The sequence below is a fragment of the Heptranchias perlo genome, chromosome 3, assembly GCF_035084215.1.
Source record: "Heptranchias perlo isolate sHepPer1 chromosome 3, sHepPer1.hap1, whole genome shotgun sequence".
NCBI lineage: Eukaryota > Metazoa > Chordata > Chondrichthyes > Hexanchiformes > Hexanchidae > Heptranchias > Heptranchias perlo.
This window is the reverse complement of record NC_090327.1, coordinates 130,873,291-130,892,143: the sequence shown is the minus strand read 5'-3', so window position 1 is coordinate 130,892,143 and position 18,853 is coordinate 130,873,291. Positions and strand designations below refer to the sequence as shown.

The 18,853-nt window shown below is 43.8% G+C and overlaps 1 protein-coding gene across 1 annotated transcript in view; it reads right to left on the bottom strand.

Moving 5' to 3' along the window:
- washc5 (WASH complex subunit 5) overlaps positions 1-18,853 on the bottom strand; it is an 81,257-nt gene that overhangs the window by 22,758 nt on the left and 39,646 nt on the right. The window contains exons 16-18 of the mRNA XM_067981979.1: positions 18,748-18,828; positions 7,730-7,831; positions 3,659-3,838 (exon numbers count right to left, since the gene is read on the bottom strand). Of these exons, the coding sequence (XP_067838080.1) occupies positions 3,659-3,838; positions 7,730-7,831; positions 18,748-18,828 (363 nt within the window). The remainder of the gene's footprint in view (positions 1-3,658; positions 3,839-7,729; positions 7,832-18,747; positions 18,829-18,853) is intronic.

Below are 18,853 nucleotides of genomic sequence, written 5' to 3'. Positions count from 1 at the left end.
TGCTGCTCCTGCAGCAAAGAACCAAAAGTACAGAATGGAACATACCAGGGAAAGGCTGCTCCCAGATTTACCGATGCCTCACTCCAGGTCCTACTGGGTGGGGTGAGGAGGAGGAGGAGGGATATTTTCTACCCCGCGGATGAGAGGAAGTGGCCTGTCTCTGCCACCAAGAAGGCCTGGCTCAAGGTGGCAGAGGAGATCACCAGCAGCAGCAGCAGCGTGTCCCACACATGGATCCAGTGCAGGAAGCGTTTCAATGACCTGACTAGGTCAGCCAAAGTGAGTACACTTACTCATTCTCCTACACTCCGTCTTCTACATCACCGCCCCCACTCCCCAACTCATTCTGTACATGAAAACACTACTCTATTACATCACTCCTCACACCAACTCAAACCTCATCTTAACTGCACTTACTCACCTCCCCAGTACTCATCCCACCACTATCACTCAACCCAATCCTCATACAATGTCATGGCTCTGTCTCATACTCACCCTCTGAAGCATCTCTTTCACAGTCAGCCTCACACAAACCAATGCATTCAGCGGTTGGCCATGTCACCATCCCTCACTCACGCCTCTCTACTTTCTCCCCTTATAGGAGAGAGCCCAGAATACACAGGAGACGGCAAAGACCGGAGCGGGGCTGCAACATCAGGTCGTCCTCACGGACGCGGAGCAGGAGGCTCTTGAACTAAGCCGTACCCTTGAGTGCCTGTCCGTCGGGAACACCAAGACTGCCACCTGACAAACGGCTGGTGACAGAACTTTAACATTCAGCACTCAATAGCAATCTTCAGCACCTCAACATCTGTCATCATGCTCATTATTGCCTTCTGTTCTCTCACAGGGCCTTCAACGACCGCCATGACGGCGGAGGGCAATTCCTCAGAGGACATGTCAGCCTCTGAGGGGACACGGTCACATCTGAGCGAGCCATCCACCAGCACCTCGATGGGTCCCCGTCATCAGTTAGTTGGGGTTGCACATGGTGAGTCACCACATGTGAGCATGAGCAGACACTGGTGGCAGGGACAGCTGTGGAGAGTCCGTGTTGGTGGGAGCACTCTTCTCCAGGCTCTGCTCAGCTGGACACAGATGCTGAACCCTGGGGGCCATCCTTTAAAAGGAGAATGATCGAGGGACAGTAGCACATTTGCGAGGTGCTGGAACAGGTGCCACGCACACTCTCCACAATCGCGCAGAGGGTGGAGGAGTCCAACTCCTGCATGAGTGGAATGGTGGCACAGGTAGAGGAGGGAATCTCAGATACTGTCACAGGGACGTGAGGGCATCTCTGAGATAGTGTCACAGGGACGTGACCAACTCACTGAGATATTGTCACAGGGACGTGAGGGCATCTCTGAGATAGTGTCACGGGTAAGTGCGGGAATGTCTGCGACGGAGGGAAGGCTAGCCTCCATCGAGCTTCAAGCACGGCTCACCAATGAGTCCATTGAGGCCCTGACAATGACCCTTCAGAATCAGGGTGAGCAACTTTCTGCTGCCTTAAACAGGCAGGCAGATACACTAGCACTGGTCTTACAAGGGTTCACACATGTCCTCCAAACTGTCATCCAGCAGGGTGGTAGGAGTGGTGTGGGCCTGGCCCAGGAGAGGGATAATGGCGAAAGGGGACATGGAAGTGGGGACGTCACTCAAAGCGCTCCCACGTCTCACCTGTTGTCCCCCTCTCAACCAGTACCTGCAATGCTGCCTCCTCTCCGGGTGGTCGAATCTGCCCCTGCACAGGTGCAGGTGGAGCAGTCTTTGGAGGGGCCCTCACGGGCACCAAAACCCAGAGGGCGTAGGCCCAAAGCATCTAATCGGTCAGGGCATGAACAAGAGCAACCTGTCACTACCTCTGCTGCAGCCACAGGGGAAGCACCACGTCGGAGTAGTAGGAAGCATAAGGCAAAGGTTTTGTGAGCACAAAGGGGATGCACAAGGGTGTTTGATGGTTTGTCATGTTTTTTATTTATATTTGATTTTTGTTAATAGCACATTAAATATTATTATTGTCACCACTACTGCCATGTCTTGGCCATTCTTGACTGGCTTGTGTAATAAGTCACTTTCATGAGGTTCACCATGAACACCCACACTTGATGCCACCCACTGGGTCACCCTACGGTGGGTGTATGTGTAGTTGCACGACTATTTTGTGCAGGTGCCTGTGGCGCAGCACTGTGTTGTGTAGCTCCACGTGGCGGAGGTGGACGGCGTGCCTGGCGAGGCTGGTGATGTTGCTAATCCTCGGATGAAGTGATAAATGCAGCTATGGCGACCCCCATCCAGACGGTATGAGTTTGAGGGGGTCCGCAAAGTAGGTAAATGTGTTTGCACAGCAGAGGTTTGGGTATAAATTAAGAATTTTGAGTGGAAAGACAAAGGTGTTGCAGCTAAAACTTTGTCTGAAGTGACAGAGTGCCCTGCTGCAATAAATAAGATATTGCCCCCAACTGTCAAATAATCCTTTGCATCTCCCACTGGCTGCTGGCTGAAACACGTCTGCTCCAACAGGGAGTGTTTCCCACAGCACGGGAAACATGCTGAGGATCCTTCAAAATTGCACCCCTGCCAAAATCTCCACTCAATGAGGTCTGTCAAGAACCTCAACAACCTAAATAACTATGTAAAGTAGCATCCCGCCGGCTTTAATTGCCGGTGGGAGTCCCACATGCAGGAGCTGCGCGCGCACCTGAACGCGTCACTGGGGAGCGCAGAAGTCAGCGGTTTGGAGCCGGACTCCAAACCCGCTCCGGGATTCCGCCATTTTAGGAGCGCCCCCCACCCCCGCCCTCGCTCGGCCATCCAAAAATCAGACCCCATCTCTCAAATTACTCTCACTATATCCCAAAATATTATTTTCTTCAGGAAATCTATGCAATTTGCAAAATCTTTTGAAAATTTCATTCAGGATAGTGCACTCACAATTACTGTTGGACATATGGTGATTCAAAACCAGAGACGAGATGCATTAAAAAGCACAGTAAAATACGAACAGCAATAATTTTTTAAAAGCCTGTAGCGAAAGAATCAAACTAATAACTGATACTGTTCATGCTTCGGAGATCTGCAGGTTCAAATATAAACGTCTAGCAAAATAAGAGCTTTGTTACCTGTAGCTGTACCACCGAGAACAATGATGGAGCACAGATACTCAAACTGAAGCGAGTACTAGATCATTTCCGGTTGGGAGATGGTGGGTGGCCGAGAGAATGGAGGGGAAGGTGCACACCGAGCAGTACCCGGTGCTTTCAGATGGGTGCACTGGTAACAACCTGCCCTCTTGACTACAGAAGTGTCAGGCCATGTTAGACAAAAGGGGATAACATGACAGGGAAAATAGACAGGGCAGAAGAAATCAAAATATTTCAAAAGCAAAAAAATTATACAAACAGTTATGTTAATTTACATGTTCGAGGAACATAGGAACAGGAGTAGGCCATTCAGCTCCTCGTGCCTGCTCCGCCATTTGATAAAATCATGGCTGATCTGTGATCTAACTCCATATACCTGCCTTTGGCCCATATCCCTTAACCTTTGGTTGCCAAAAAGCTATCTATCTCAGATTTAAATTTAGCAATTGAGCTAGTATCAATTGCTGTTTGCGGAAGAGAATTCCAAACTTCTACCACCCTTCTCTAAGAGTTACCTTTGTCCTCAGGAAATTATTGCACTCTTGTTCCACGTTGTAGTTGATAATTCGAGACACCTCCTCCTGCCATATCTTCAGCCCGTAGATGCTAACGTAATCTTGTATGTATTCGAATGAACGGTAGAATCCATCCATTGTGGCAGCCATCTCTCTCAGTTTTGGCATCAGTTCACTAGTCTGTGTTAAAGGAACGCAAAGTATTTGAAACTTTTAAAAGATACTTTAACATATAGGCCCTGGGTTTGCTGGAGCTGGGCATCTCGCGGTGTGCCCCGTTATTTAGAATTTTTCCACATCAAATTGCTGGACATGCGAACTGATAATGAGGGCAATGGGGCGTCTGGGACCTTAGTGAACAACAGGACCAATGGTCCACCTCCTTAACTAATGAGATTTAAGGATGGCAAAAGAAACAGAGGAACAACGGAGAAGGAAATAGGGTGAATTAGAGTCAAATCAGGTACAGAAAGAGAAATAAAGAGACATGGCTGCAGGATGGTCAGGATTGGGAACTAAATATACCAGGTTATAAGGTCTACAGGAGAGATAGGGAAAATGGAAGAGGGGGAGGAGTAGCCTTAGTGATTAGAGATTAAATCAATTCAATGATAAAGAGGATATAACGAGAGGTAAGCAGCCAACAGAGACCTTATGGGTTGAATTGAGAAATAGGAAAGGATCTAAGACTATAGTGGCAGTTGTGTATAGGACCCCTGGTAGCAGCTCTGAAGTGCTAGATTGTATAAATGCAGAGATTAGACAAGCATGTAACAAAGGCATAGTGGTCTTAATGGGGGACTTTAACCTTCACATAGATTAGGGAAAAGCAGACTAGCAACTGTCAGAAAGGTAGTGAATTTCTTGAGTGTGTCCGGGATAGTTTTCGACAGCAGTATGTCCTAGAGGCAACAAGGGGGCAAGCCATACTAGATTTAGTAATGAGTAATGAACCAGATTTAGTTAACAGCTTAACTGTGCGTGACCATCTATCGAATAGCGATCATAACATGATCAAGTTCAATGTAGTGTTTGAAATGGAAAAAAGTGAATCAGCTGCTAAGATTCTAGACTTGGGTAAGGCCGACTTCAATGGGATGAGACAGAGACTGTCCACAGTAAACTGGGCAAATCTGTTAATGGGTAAAACGACTGATGATCAGTGGAAAATGCTTAAAGAAACATTTAACGAGATACAGAACCGGTTTATACCCCTGAGGGGCAAGAACTCTACTTGCCATAAAAAACAGCCATGGACAACTAAAGAGGTGAGGGACAGTATAAGACATAAGGAAAGGGCATACAAAAAGGCAAAAAATGGCACAGATCTCGGCAAATGGGAAAGATACAAAGATCAACAAAGGGTCACAAAACAGATAGTAACAGCTACAAAAAGAGAGGATGAAAAGAAACTTGCAAGGGATATCAAAACCAATACGAAGAACTTTTATAGTTATATTAGGAAAAAGAGGGTGGTCAGGAGCAGTGTTGGCCCCTTAAAAACTGAAAGTGGGGAAATGGCGGACATGTTGAAGAATTACTTTGCGTCAATATTTACAGTAGAAAAAGAGGATAGCATGCCGGAAATCCCAACAAAACTAATAGTGAATCGGGGACAGGGACTCGATAAAATTAACATAAGTAAAACAACAGTAATGAAGAAAATAATAGCACTAAAGAGTGACAAATCCCCAGGACCAGATGGTTTCCATCCCAGGGTTTTAAAGGAAGTAGGGGAGCACATTACAGATGCCCTAACTATAATCTTTCAAAGTTCTCTAGATTCAGGAACTGTCCCTCTAGATTGGAAAATTGCACGTCACTCTGCTTTTTAAGAAAGGAGAGGGGGAAACCGGGGAATTATAGACCAGTTAGCCTAACATCTGTTGTGGGGAAATTGCTGGAGTCTATAATGATGGATCGGGTGACTGAACACCTTGAGAATTTTCAGTTAATCAGAGAGAGCTAGCATGGATTTGTGAAAGGTAGGTCGTGCCTGACAAACCTGATTGAATTTTTTGAAGAGGTGACTAAAGTAGTGGACAGGGGAATGTCAATGGATGTTATTTATATGGACTTCCAGAAGGCATTTGATAAGGTCCCACATAAGAGACTGTTAGCCAAGATAGAAGCCCATGGAATAGAGGGAAAAGTATGGACTTGGTTAGGAAATTGGCTGAGCGAAAGGCGACAGAGAGTAGGGATAATGGGTAAGTATTCACATTGGCAGGATGTGACCAGTGGAGACCCGCAGGGATCGTTCTTGGGGCCTCAATTATTCACAATATTTATTAACGACTTAGATGAAAGCATAGAAAGTCTCATATCTAAGTTTGCCGATGACACAAAGATTGGTGGCATTGTAAGCAGTGTAGATGGAAACATAAAATTACAAAGCGATATTGATAGATTAGGTGAATGGGCAAAACTGTGGCAAATGGAATTCAATGTAGACAAATGTGAGGTCATCCACTTTGGATCAAAAAAGGATAGAACAGGGTACTTTCTGAATGGTAAAAAGTTAAAAACAGTGGATGTCCAAAGGGACTTAGGGTTCAGGTACATAGATCACTGAAGTGTCATGAACAGGTGCAGAAAATAATCAATAAGGCTAATGGAGTACTGGCCTTTATATCTTGGAGGACTAGAGTACAAGGGGGGGCAGAAGTTACGCTGCAGCTATACAAAACCCTGGTTAGACCGCACCTGGAGTACTGTGAGCAGTTCTGGGGCACCGCACCTTTGGAAGGACATATTGGCCTTGGAGGGAGTGCAGCGTAGGTTTACTAGAATGATACCCGGACTTCAAGGGTTAAGTTACGAGGAGAGATTACAGAAATTGGGGTTGTTTTCTCTCGAGTTTCAAAGGTTAAGGGGTGATCTGATCGAAGTTTATAAGATATTAAGGGGAACGGATAGGGTGGATAGAGAGAAACTATTTCCGCTGGTTGGGGATTCTAGGAGTTGGGGGCACAGTCTAAAAATTAGAGCCAGACCTTTCAGGAGTGAGATTAGAAAACATTTCTACACACAAAGGGTGGTAGAAGTTTGGAACTCCCTTCCGCAAACGGCAATTGATAGTAGCTCAATTGCTAAATTTAAATGCGAGATAGATAGCTTTTTGGCAACCAAAGGTATTAAGGGATATGGGCCAAAGGCAGGTATATGGAGTTAGATCACAGATCAGCCATGATCTTATCAAATGATGGAGCAGGCACGAGGAGCTGAATGGCCTACTCCTGTTCCTATGTTCCTGTGGAAAGAAAGTTTGGATTAAGGGAGAGAGAAAAAAAAAAGGAAAAGTAAGAAAAGAATTTAAAAATTTTGAATTAAAATTTGCTGCCGTTTTCGCGAGGCTAACGGCAGAGCAGCGCAAATCGTCCACCAACCTATGGCGATTCGCAACTCATTGGGTATCTCTTCCTCGCCACGAATTGCTGGACGATTTATACACTAATAACTGCGTGCGCATTAAATCCGTCGTTATTTTGCTCTGGCCCAATAGTTCCACAATAGGTATGATTATCAGCACTTTTCACCTAGATTGTCAGTAAATTCTTATATATTGAAATTCTGAATAACGAGCAATTTAGAATGCATTCTAAAGCCAAAATAATTCTACGGCCTATACACAACATGGACAGCCTTCTGAAATAAAAATGTCTCAAGTAACTACATAATAAGATGCAAGAATGGTAAATGATGATCTCAATCTTAAAAGGAGCCTGTGCCCATCTTCCTTTTCCCAGTTGACAAATCTCCACCCAAAAGTTAACCTGAGTTTTCTCTTATCAGATCCACGCAGGGTAGCTTGCAATGCGCCCATAACTTTCACATTCTAGACGTCTAGGCTATGGTGTGAGGCTGACTTCCCCTACAGGGTACCGAGTGACAAGTCAGCGGAGGCCAGAGCCCTCCCTCCTTGCACGTTTTCCCTTTTCGTCACAAATCTAACTCACAGCTTGGCCCTGGACCTCGCACCTGGGCCTAAAAAACCCTTCCATTGCATACCCAGAAGTTCTGAAGCATCAAGAAGAATTACTGCTTAGCATAATTGTCATATCCTCTCACCTTGGCTTTAGGGTTAAAAATGAGCCCTTTGTGAAGAGCGAAGGCAACTCTTCTGACCAATTCCTTCCGAATCCCATCTTCTAACAGCTGCTTAGGATCCACCTAATTTTAAAAAAAGGAAGAGATATTTAATTCATACAAAGCCTCTTTTAGGCTGAATTCTTCTGAACAAGCTGAAATGCTGAATTTCCCTGAAAAACTGTCTTACCCTCAGCACGCCCTTTACAAAAAAAATATAAATTGATTAGCAAATCTGACTAAACATCTGGTTAACATATTCAAAAAACAAAGCAAAAATTAAAACAATGATGTTGATAAGTGGGGGAACGGGAACAGGAACCAGACCGAAGAGGTTACGCAGTCCAAGAGTGTGAAGCAGCTGAATTGATGTGGGCATTGCTGGGTTACCTAATGCTGATTTTAATGGGCGATAAAGAACCAAGCAATTTTTAAAAAACTGCATAAACACTTATTAGTTAGTTCCACTGGAAAAAAAAATAGGATGTTCTATTTATTCTCAAAAATTCTTGGACCCCAGATTTCTTTTTGAAAAGATTATTCAATGAGGCCCCGCCCAGCCCCCTCTCCCCGCCCCCTCTTTAAGCTAGTTTTTAAGGCAGCTGAACGGAATTATTGGTGTGCAGTCTGAATAGTGTTTATGCTTCAGAAAGCTAAAGACTACCTTTTAAATATGAATCAAGAAACATTCTGTAAGTCTGAACATTTCCCCAGATGAAATGCACGATTTAAAATTGAGGTTTCTAAAAAAAAGTTAAATGTATTTTATAACTCTCCCTCTATTTGTACTTGTGTCACTATTCAATCACTGATCAAAAGGATGGGAAGGCAACCTGCCTCTCGCCCTCTAAGCAGTCGTTCGGAAGTTGGCTTTGCAAATCGTACCTCCCGCAACAACCCCAAACCCCACCCTCCACCCAGGGTTTTGCCACCCTCTCTGTAACAAAGCACTTGGCCTGTGCACAGCATCGCTCCGAGGTTGTCAGGAACTCACTGTACAAGAAACTGCTACAAATCCACATCCTCCTCTCACCAAGTGGTACAACACTTTGAAGCTTCAGCATGCTGCATCACCCTATAATTAGTTATTTTAGTGGAGACTAGGAGTCAAGACATTGCCACGTTTTGATCTTTCGCTGTTCAGTGTTGTAAAACCAGCATCCGTGAGAACGCCGAGATTAAAAAAAGCATTTCATCCAACGTAATGTGATGTTTGAGTATGGCATCAGTCAGCCGGGAATGTCACAAGGTCAATTTCCCACTGTAAGGTGACCAAGGAATAATAACTGTTTAACTAAAATGACAGTATATTGTGGGATAGTCTCAACTGAATTCTCCACTGCAGAACAGAATTTTTTTTTTAAATCTGCAAAATGAGAAGCTGTGAAGCAGACCGAAAGCTGACAGCAGCATCAGACTTTATTCCAAAAAAGGGGATAACTACAACTGTGGTTTTTTTTGAACACTTTCTTGTTTTACCATCAACATTAAAATCTAAACCAGTTTATCCCAATCCAATCTACTTTTTTCATTTAACATTCTTACTAATGGAGCAAAATTAGGAATAACTTCCTATTTGGTGAGAAATTTATGAAGAAAGTTTTATTGTTGTCCAGAACCATTATGTTTTGAGAATTTCTATAAATACTGCCCTTTGCCCTGATGTTACACAATCCAGTTATTTGGATACTGATTCAGATAATGGCTCTGGAAAGCTCCCTGTAGCATTTGGATTAAATATCGATGAGCCTCATATGTTTCAGTCGCAGAGACTTCCAGAGGGCAAGTCAAATTCCTGTTCAAGGCATAACTAACGAACAGAAACAAAAATGAAATGAAGAAGTGAGAGTGTATACTGCATCAAACACTCTCATCAATAAACTAGACCACCCAGAAATAAGTTAGCGACTGGAACTTAATGTGAAGCACGGGACAATTGTAGAAGTGTCTACACTTGCCAGCTCAACCCAGCTTACGTTCATGAAAATGGACCTAAGGAGCTGATGGATTGTATTGGCAAGCTCTGAGGTAGTGACGAATAAAATAACCAGTGAAGATAGACAACATTGACAGCGCTTGTGTGTCAACTGATGTGCTCCAGCATTTGAAGGTGGAGCCAATGCACACATTAAAATTACTTGATTGATTGTCATGTGGTGAAGGCAACCAACTAAGAACAGTAAGCCAAGTGGTGACAGGCAACATTCAAAAAAAATGATCAATCCACTGAAAGTCTCAGCATTTGTAACTGATTACGTAAGTTACTGTATAAAGCACGGGATTGTGGCTTGAAAGCATGTTTTGTCAGTCCGATATGAATTACGTGCATTTCACACATAGTGGGATCCAAAAGGAATTTGGCGCATTCAGCGAGTTTGTTGTTGTTGCTGCTGCAAAGAAAGGTTTCACTGAATGCCTAGCCTGGAAAGCTCGCTTCAGAAACTTTACAACATCAAGGCATGGCATTCATCAAATCCCACTTCAGACCACAATTTGCGGTTGGAAGTGGCAGGATACCGCAAGCACATTCTTCTTTTCTTCCTCTATCTTTTTATTGCCTCAATTAGATGATCTTTTATATCGGTGAACATGTTCCATTTCCTCCATGAAGCAGTTTGCAGGTCATTCAATCAACGCACTCCACCCCATTGTGTCTTTCCTTCCCCTCTTCCTTTTTAGTCCCCTCTTCCACATTACAAAGGGACTTGCTTATCTTTTATATTTCAGCTCTGAAGTAGGATCTACACCCAAACCATTAACCGCTTTACAGATGCTGACGGACCTGCTGCGCAAATCCAGCATCTTCTATTTTGGATTCAGGTTTCTGTTTTCTTTCCCCCCTATTGATTAGCAAATACACTGACCTCTTCGAAGCTAACAGTGCAAGCGAAGCACCGCAAAATGCTTCCGATTTGTCTGCAGATGACATTGCGAAAGCCCCGCTGACACGTTCATTACTCTCATCCAGAAAAACCCCACAAAAAACACGGAAAAACAAAAAGCAACTGTTTGCAATGACATTTTTGACTTGCGCTACAGCTCAAGCCAATTCAGCTCTCGAAGTCACAACTATGGCATTCAAGAGGCATCTCGAGGGACTGAAGTTGTATATGTAACAAGGACACAGATGTAGCACGGTTCAGGCATTAAGGCGAGCAGGTTGGTGTCTTCTTCAATCCAGCACAGGCTGCAGTTATGCAGATTAACCCAATGGAAAATTGTGATCGCATTTCCTGGCTTAAAAGAATGCCTTGCAGCAAAAGTGGAATTGGCACTTTTTCTAAGCAACCTCCATGAACCAGTAGAATCATTAATACTTTGGGGCAAAGTAACACATAGCTGGTAAAAATCATGATGAACGGTCTGTATTCCTGTGCACAATGCTGATGGCAAAGAAAAGCCTGAGTTTTAACCTGGCCTGTTCAGCGGGAACAGGACAAATTTGGGTCCCGCTTTACCCCCCAACCCCCCCCCCGCCTGATTTTACACTCCAGATTGGAGCATAAAATCGGGGTGAGGTGTAAAACAGTCGTCTGACCTGAACCCCCCCCATTCCCGCCGGGCTGGTTGGGTTAAAATCGGGGCTAAAGCACAGTGATAGACAACCAATGGAGCACTCTCTCCCCAGAATCTCTGCGTGTGTAACTAGGAGGTACAAAAGGTGGCATGCTGAACTAGTAGCACTTCAATATATCACAATCTCTGAACTGGAAGACTTGACTCATTTCAATATAATATGGAATGAATTTTGTTCATTTGTTTCATACTATTTAACTCCAAGGCTAGCGAGTTTCTATGAATTTTCACTAACTGATACTTTAACTCAGCTCCCTTCGATAAATATTTTAACAGTAACTGTCTTTTTATAGAAGAGACTCACCGATATTAAGAACTCATGCATACAACTTGCACTTTAGGCTAGTGTCACGCATCAAGAAGTCTTGTTCAGCACTGGGCTGAGGAAGCATTTGATATTTCATAGAATGATACAGCACAAAGTAGGCTATTTGGCCCATCGTGCCTGTGCCGGCTCTTTGAAAGAGCTATCCAATTAGACCCTCTCACCTGCTTTTTCCCCCCCCATAGCCCTGCAAATTTTTCCCCTTCAAGTAGTTATTCAATTCCCTTTTAAAAGTTAATACTGAATCTGCTTCCAACACTCTTTCAGGCAGTGCAATCCAGATCATCATAACTCACTGCGTAAAAAAAAATCTCATCTCCTCTCTGCTTTTTTTGCCAGCTACCTTAAACCTGTGTCCTCTGATTACCAACCCTCCTGCCAGTGGAAACAGTTTCTCCCGATTTACTCTATCAAGGCTCCTCAATTTTGAGCACCTCTATTAAATCGCCCCTTAAACTTCTCTGCTCCAAGAACAATCCCAGCTTCTCCAACCTCTCCAGTCAACCATGGCTTACAAAAGAAATTAGGGATAGAATTGGATCCAAAGAGGAGACATATAAAATTGCCAGAAAAAGCAGCAAGCCTGAGGATTGGGAGCAGTTCAGAATTCAGCAAAGGAGGACAAAGACATTGATTAAGAGGGGAAAAATAGAGTACGAGAGTAAACTCGCAGGGAACATAAAAACTGACTGTAAAACCTTCTATAAATATGTCAAGAGAAAAAGATTAGTGAAGACAAATGTAGGTCCCTTACAGTCAGAAATGGGGAAATTATAATGGGTAACAAAGAAATGGCAGAACAATTAAACACATACTTTGGTTCTGTCTTCACAAAGGAGGACACAAATAACCTCCCAGAAATGTTAGGGAACCAAGGGTCTAGTGAGAGGGAGGAACTGAAGGAAACCAGTATTAGTAAAAAAAAAGTGCTAGGGAAATGAATGGGGCTAAAGGCTAACAAATCCCCAGGGCCTGATAATCTACATCCCAGAGTACTAAAGGAAGTGGCCCTGGAAATAGTGGATGCATTGGTGATCATCTTCCAAAATTCTATAGACTCTGGAACAGTTCCTACAGATTGGAGGGTGGCAAATGTAACCCCACTATTTAAAAAAGGAGGGAGGAAAAAAAAAGGGAATTACAGGCCAGTTAGCCTAACATCAGTAGTGGGGAAAATGCTAGAGTCTATTATAAAAGATGTGATAACAGAACACTTGGAGGGCATTAACAGGATTGGACAGTCAGCATGGGTTTATGAAAGGGAAATCATGCTTAACAAATCTACTGGAGTTTTTTGAGGAGGTAACTAGTAGAATAGATAGGGAAGAACCAGTGGATGTGGTGTATTTGGATTTTCAGAAGGCTTTTGATAAGGTTCCACACAAGAGGTTAGTGTGCAAAATTAAAGCACATGGATTGAGAATTGGTTGACAGACAGGAAACAGAGTAGGAATAAACGGGTCTTTTTCCGGGTGGCAGGCAGTGACTAGTGGGGTACCGCAGAGATCAGTGCTTGGGCCCCAGCTATTCACAATACATATCAATGATTTGGATGAGGGAACTAGATGTAACATTTCCAAGTTTGCAGACGACACAAAGCTGGGGTGGAATATAAGCTGTGAGGAGGATGCAAAGAGGCTCCAATGTGATTTAGACAAGCTGGGTGAGTGGGCAAGAACATGGCAGATGCAATATAACGTGGTTGTAAAAACAGAAAGGCAGATTATCTGAATGGTGATAGATTGGGAAAAGGGGAGGTGCAATGAGCCCTGGGTGTCCTTGTACACCAGTCGCTGAAAGCGAGCATTCAGGTGCAGCAAGAAGTTAGGAAGGCAAATGGTATGTTGGCGTTCATTGCAAGAGGATTTGAGTACAGGAGCAGGGATGTCTTACTGCAGTTATACAGGGCCTTGGTGAGACCACATCTGGAGTACTTTGTGCAGTTTTGGTCTCCTTATCTGAGGAAGGATGTCCTTGCCATGGAGGGAGTGCAACGAAGGTTTACCAGACTGATTCCTGGGATGGCAGGACTGACGTATGAGGAGAGATTGGGTCGACTAGGCCTATATTCAGTAGAGTTTAGAAGAACGAGAGGTGATCTCATCGAGACATATAAAATTCTAACAGGACTAGACAGACTAGATGCAAGGAGGATGTTCCCGATGGCTGGGGAGTCCAGAACCAGGGGTCACAATCTCAGGATACGGGGTATGCCATTTGGAACCGAGATGAGGAGAAATTTCTTCAATCAGAGGGTGGTGAACCTGTGAAATTCTCTACCACAGAAGGCAGTGGAGGCCAAGTCATTAAATGTATTCAAGAAGGAGATAGATATATTTCTTAATGCTAAAGGGATCAAGGGATATGGGGAAAAAGCGGGAACAGGGTACTGAGTTCGATGATCAGCCATGATCATTTTGAATGGCGGAGCAGGCCCGAGGGGCCAAATGGCCTACTCTTGCTCCTATTTTCTATGTTTCTATGTTTCACATAGCCAAAGTCCCTCATCACTGGTACCATTCTAGTAAATCTCCTCTGCACCCTTTCCAAGGCCATGACATCCTTCCTAAAGTGCAGTGCCCAGAATTGGACACTACTCCATTTAAAGTGCATACTGTAAGCATTTATAATAGTGTATGACAATTCCTACACTATTATAATAATAAAAAAAATTGAAATAGCCGAGGATTGCAACGGGATCTTGATAAATTGGGCCAGTGGGCCGATGAATGGCAGATGGAGTTTAATTTAGATAAATGTGAGGTGATGCATTTTGGTAGATCGAATCGGGCCAGGACCTACTCCGTTAATGGTAGGGCGTTGGGGAGAGTTATAGAACAAAGAGATCTAGGAGTACAGGTTCATAGCTCCTTGAAAGTGGAGTCACAGGTGGATAGGGTGGTGAAGAAGGCATTCGGCATGCTTGGTTTCATTGGTCAGAACATTGAATACAGGAGTTGGGATGTCTTGTTGAAGTTGTACAGGACATTAGTAAGGCCACACTTGGAATACTGTGTACAGTTCTGGTCACCCTATTATAGAAAGGATATTATTAAACTAGAAAGAGTGCAGAAAAGATTTACTAGGATGCTACCGGGACTTGATGGTTTGACTTATAGGGAGAGGTTGGATGGACTGGGACTTTTTTCCCTGGAGAGTAGGAGGTTTAGGGGTGATCTTATAGAAGTCTATAAAATAATGAGGGGCATAGATAAGGTAGATAGTCAAAATCTTTTCCCAAAGGTAGGGGAGTCTATAACGAGGGGACAGATACAAAAAGGTCCAGAGGGGCAATTTTTTCACTCAAAGGGTGGTGAGTGTCTGGAACGAGCTGCCAGAGGCAGTAGTAGAGGCGGGTACAATTTTGTCTTTTAAAACGCATTTGGATAGTTACATGGGTAAGATGGGTATAGAGGGATATGGGCTAAGTGCAGGCAATTGGGACTAGCTTAGTGGTATAAACTGGGCGACATGGTCATGTTGGGCCGAAGGGCCTGTTTCCATGTTGTAAACTTCTATGACTCTATGACTATGACTATTCCTCAGCTCAGTGCCAGGTGAGCCCTTTTGTATAATTTCAAGATTGTGGGGGTGGGGGTGGAGAAATAGAGGAAATGATGCAGGCTTACAGCCTTATTTTCCTTCAACACCACCCCCCACTCCCTTCCATTCTCAACCCAAACTCTTCCAAGAACCCATGTCTTTTACCCAGCTCCTCAAAACCTGCTCTTTCAGGCTGCCTCTAGTCACTCCAGCGCCATTCCATTACCCACAAAATGACCACGTTGCCAGCAGGTTTATGTCCACCTGAACAGGCAGATGAGACCTCGGTTTAACGTCCCATCCAAAAGATGGCACCTCTGACAATGCAGAGCTCCCTAGGTAATGCAGTGAAGTGTCAGCCTAGAATATCTGAAGTCCCGCAGTGAGAACCTAACCCACAACTTGACTCACCGTCGAGAGTGCATCTAGCAATTCTGCTCTGGGGACTGCGGATTCCTGAACAGTGATGGTCCCTACCACCAGTCCCAGGTAGAACAGTCTCTCAGAACACTAATGCAGTAAGGGTATCACCTCCCTTGGTAAGCACTCACACTCCTTATGAACCAAAGTGTGACGTCTCACATACAATAAGCTGGGATCTCATGCCCTTTACAAACATTAGACCCATTTATTGTCTCTGGATTCACACTCAGGATTCCCATTACGCAAACACGTCACTTCAGAAGATGATTACCATCAGTCACCCCACACACTTCAATACCAGCTGAAACTACAAAACAGGTTTATTCACAAAATAGTGTCATTTACATTAGCATTACAGCCAGTTCTCAAATTGAAAGGGAGAAACCCGTATCAGCTACTAAGATTCTAAATTTAAGTAAGGCCGACTTCAATGGGATGAGACAGAGACTGTCCACAATAAACTGGACAAATCTGTTAATGGGTAAAATGACAGAAGATCAGTGGGAAGTGTTCAAAAAAGAATTTAATGTGATACAGAACCAGTTTATACCCCTAAGGGGCAAGAGCTCTACTTGCCAAGAAAAAAGCCATGGACAACAAAAGAGGTAAGGGACAAAATAAAACTAAAAGAAAAAGCATACAAAAATGCAAAAAATAGCACAGATCCTGGTGACTGGGAGAGGTACAAAGAACAGCAAAGGGTGACAAAACAGATAGTGAGAGCTACAAAAAGGGAATATGAAAAGAAACTTGCAAGGGAAATCAAAATCAACACAAAAAATGTTTACAATTATATTAGGAAAAGGAGGGTGGTCAACAGCAATGTGGGTCCCTTAAAAACTGATAAAGGTGATATTGTAAATGAAAATAAGGAAATGGCAGACACGTTAAAAAATTACTTTGCATCAGCATTTACAGTAACCCCTCAGATAATGAAACAGTCCGTGCCCACATGCAGCAAGACCTGAACAACATCCAGGCTTGGGCTGATAAGTGGCAAGTAACATTCGCGCCAGACAAGTACGAAACAATGACCATCTCCAACAAGAGAGAGTCTAACCACCTCCCCTTGACATTCAATGGCATTACCATCGCAGAATCCCCCACCAACATCCTGGGGGGCACCGTTGATCAGAAACTTAACTGGACCAGCCACATAAATACCGTGGCTACAAGAGAAGGTCAGAGGCTGGGCATTCTGCGGCGAGTGACTCACCTCCTGACTCCCCAAAGCCATCAACAAGACATAAGTCAGGAGTGTGATGGAATACTCTCCACTTGCCTGGATGAGTGCAGCTCCAACAACACTCAAGAAGCTCGACACCATCCAGGACAAAGTAGCCCGCTTGATTGCGATCCCATCCACCACCCTAAACATTCACTCCCTTCACCACCGGCGCACTGTGGCTGCAGTGTGTACCATCCACAGGATGCACTGCAGCAACTCACCAAGGCTTTTTCGACAGCACCTCCCAAACCCGCGACCTCTACCACCTAGAAGGACAAGGGCAGCAGACACATGGGAACAACACCACCTGCACGTTCCCCTCCAAGTCACACATCATCCTGACTTGGAAATATATCGCCGTTCCTTCATCGTCGCTAGGTCAAAATCCTGGAACTCCCTACCTATCAGCACTGTGGGAGAACCGTCACCACACGGACTGCAGCGGTTGAAGGCGGCAGCTCACCACCACCTTCTCAAGGGCAATTAGGGATGGGCAATAAATGCTGGCCTTATCAGCGATCCCACATCCCATGAACGAATAAAAAAAGTATCCAAGCATAACATTAACATCCCTTGAAATACAATCCCACCTTTTGGAAGGCAACCTGTGATATCAAGGCATTTTTCTTTTACAATACACAGCCAGTTCCATAATACATTAACAAAGGCATGCCAATGGACACCAGTGGTGGCTGTTTAGATTATAACATTACTTAATAGCCTGGTGAGATATGTTAATTGGTTCTAGCATTTGGACGATTGTTAATAATTCCTTATTGGCTTGATTGACTTATTTTTGAAATGCTTCAGTCAAAGCCAGAAGAATCGATGGCAGTTTGCCAGTATGCAATTGTAGAAGCCATTTTGAGGGTGGTATATTTCTTGAAAGTACCTTCTTTTAAGCTAAGTAATGTAGTATGAAGAGGGACCCATAAACAATGGGCAGAAATGGTCCACGTGGCACCATTTTGTCAATTTAAATATCAGATGCTATCTATATCAAACAGACATCGTAATGTTTCAAGATCTGAAACAGAGCTGAAGACTTGCACTTGGAAAGCAAAACATGTAGATAAGCTCCAATTACTAAATTAATCTTGAAAATACATTAAAAGCACAAAGTATTGGAATTGAGGAGTTGAGGTTTCGGGCTCAGGTGTAGAAAACATGTAGTATTTCATTTCTTGCTTCCTATCCACAGTCAGTAAAGGAGGACTAGCCGTAGGGTGGCAGAGAGCCACAGCGGTGGAATTCAGGTGCGGTTCCTGATCACAACCACATTATTGTGGAGAGGCTGCAAGCAAAAGTCAGGCGCTGGTTTTATAGAGAAAGGAGTAAAGTCAAGTTGTCACAAACTCCTTGTTCATACCTCCCTGTGGCTAGTTTCAGTCACAATAACAAAGGCCTGGCAGCTGGCTGCCCAACTGCAGGAAACGTCACTTCCCCTACAAATATGAAAATATAAAAACACCTCGGCCTTTCCCCTCTCGACAAAAGCAACCAAACAAACAGAAGGCACGTGGAAATATCAGTGTCAGCGCACCATCAATTCTTTCTCGATCAGCTTAGTTCAGAATTTTGTAAGATGAATACTTTCACGGGTAAACAAAAAATACTGGCAACAGGAAATAGTAAAAAAAACATTACCTTTAAAGGAAATGTCAAAATGTAAAGCAGGAACCAATCTCCATTAATCCACATTTAAAAAGTTGTAAACCTGGATCAGAAGTTGCAATTTATCCCAATCATTTTACTATAAACTGTAGATATATTGGAGTGATGAAGACCACAAATGAGTGTAGCTGCTGAAACAATGTCTAGTATTTGTGTTTCAGAAACATAAACGTACAATAACCTCAAAATCGCCACCATGACACAAACGTAGCGGCAAAAGTTGTCACTTGCCTTAATGATGCCAACAAGGGTAGTCTTCATCATGAGAATGCCTTCAGTGAAAATTGATATTGCATGAGTAAGTCTAGCAACCTTTGAGTAAAGGGGAAATAAAAGA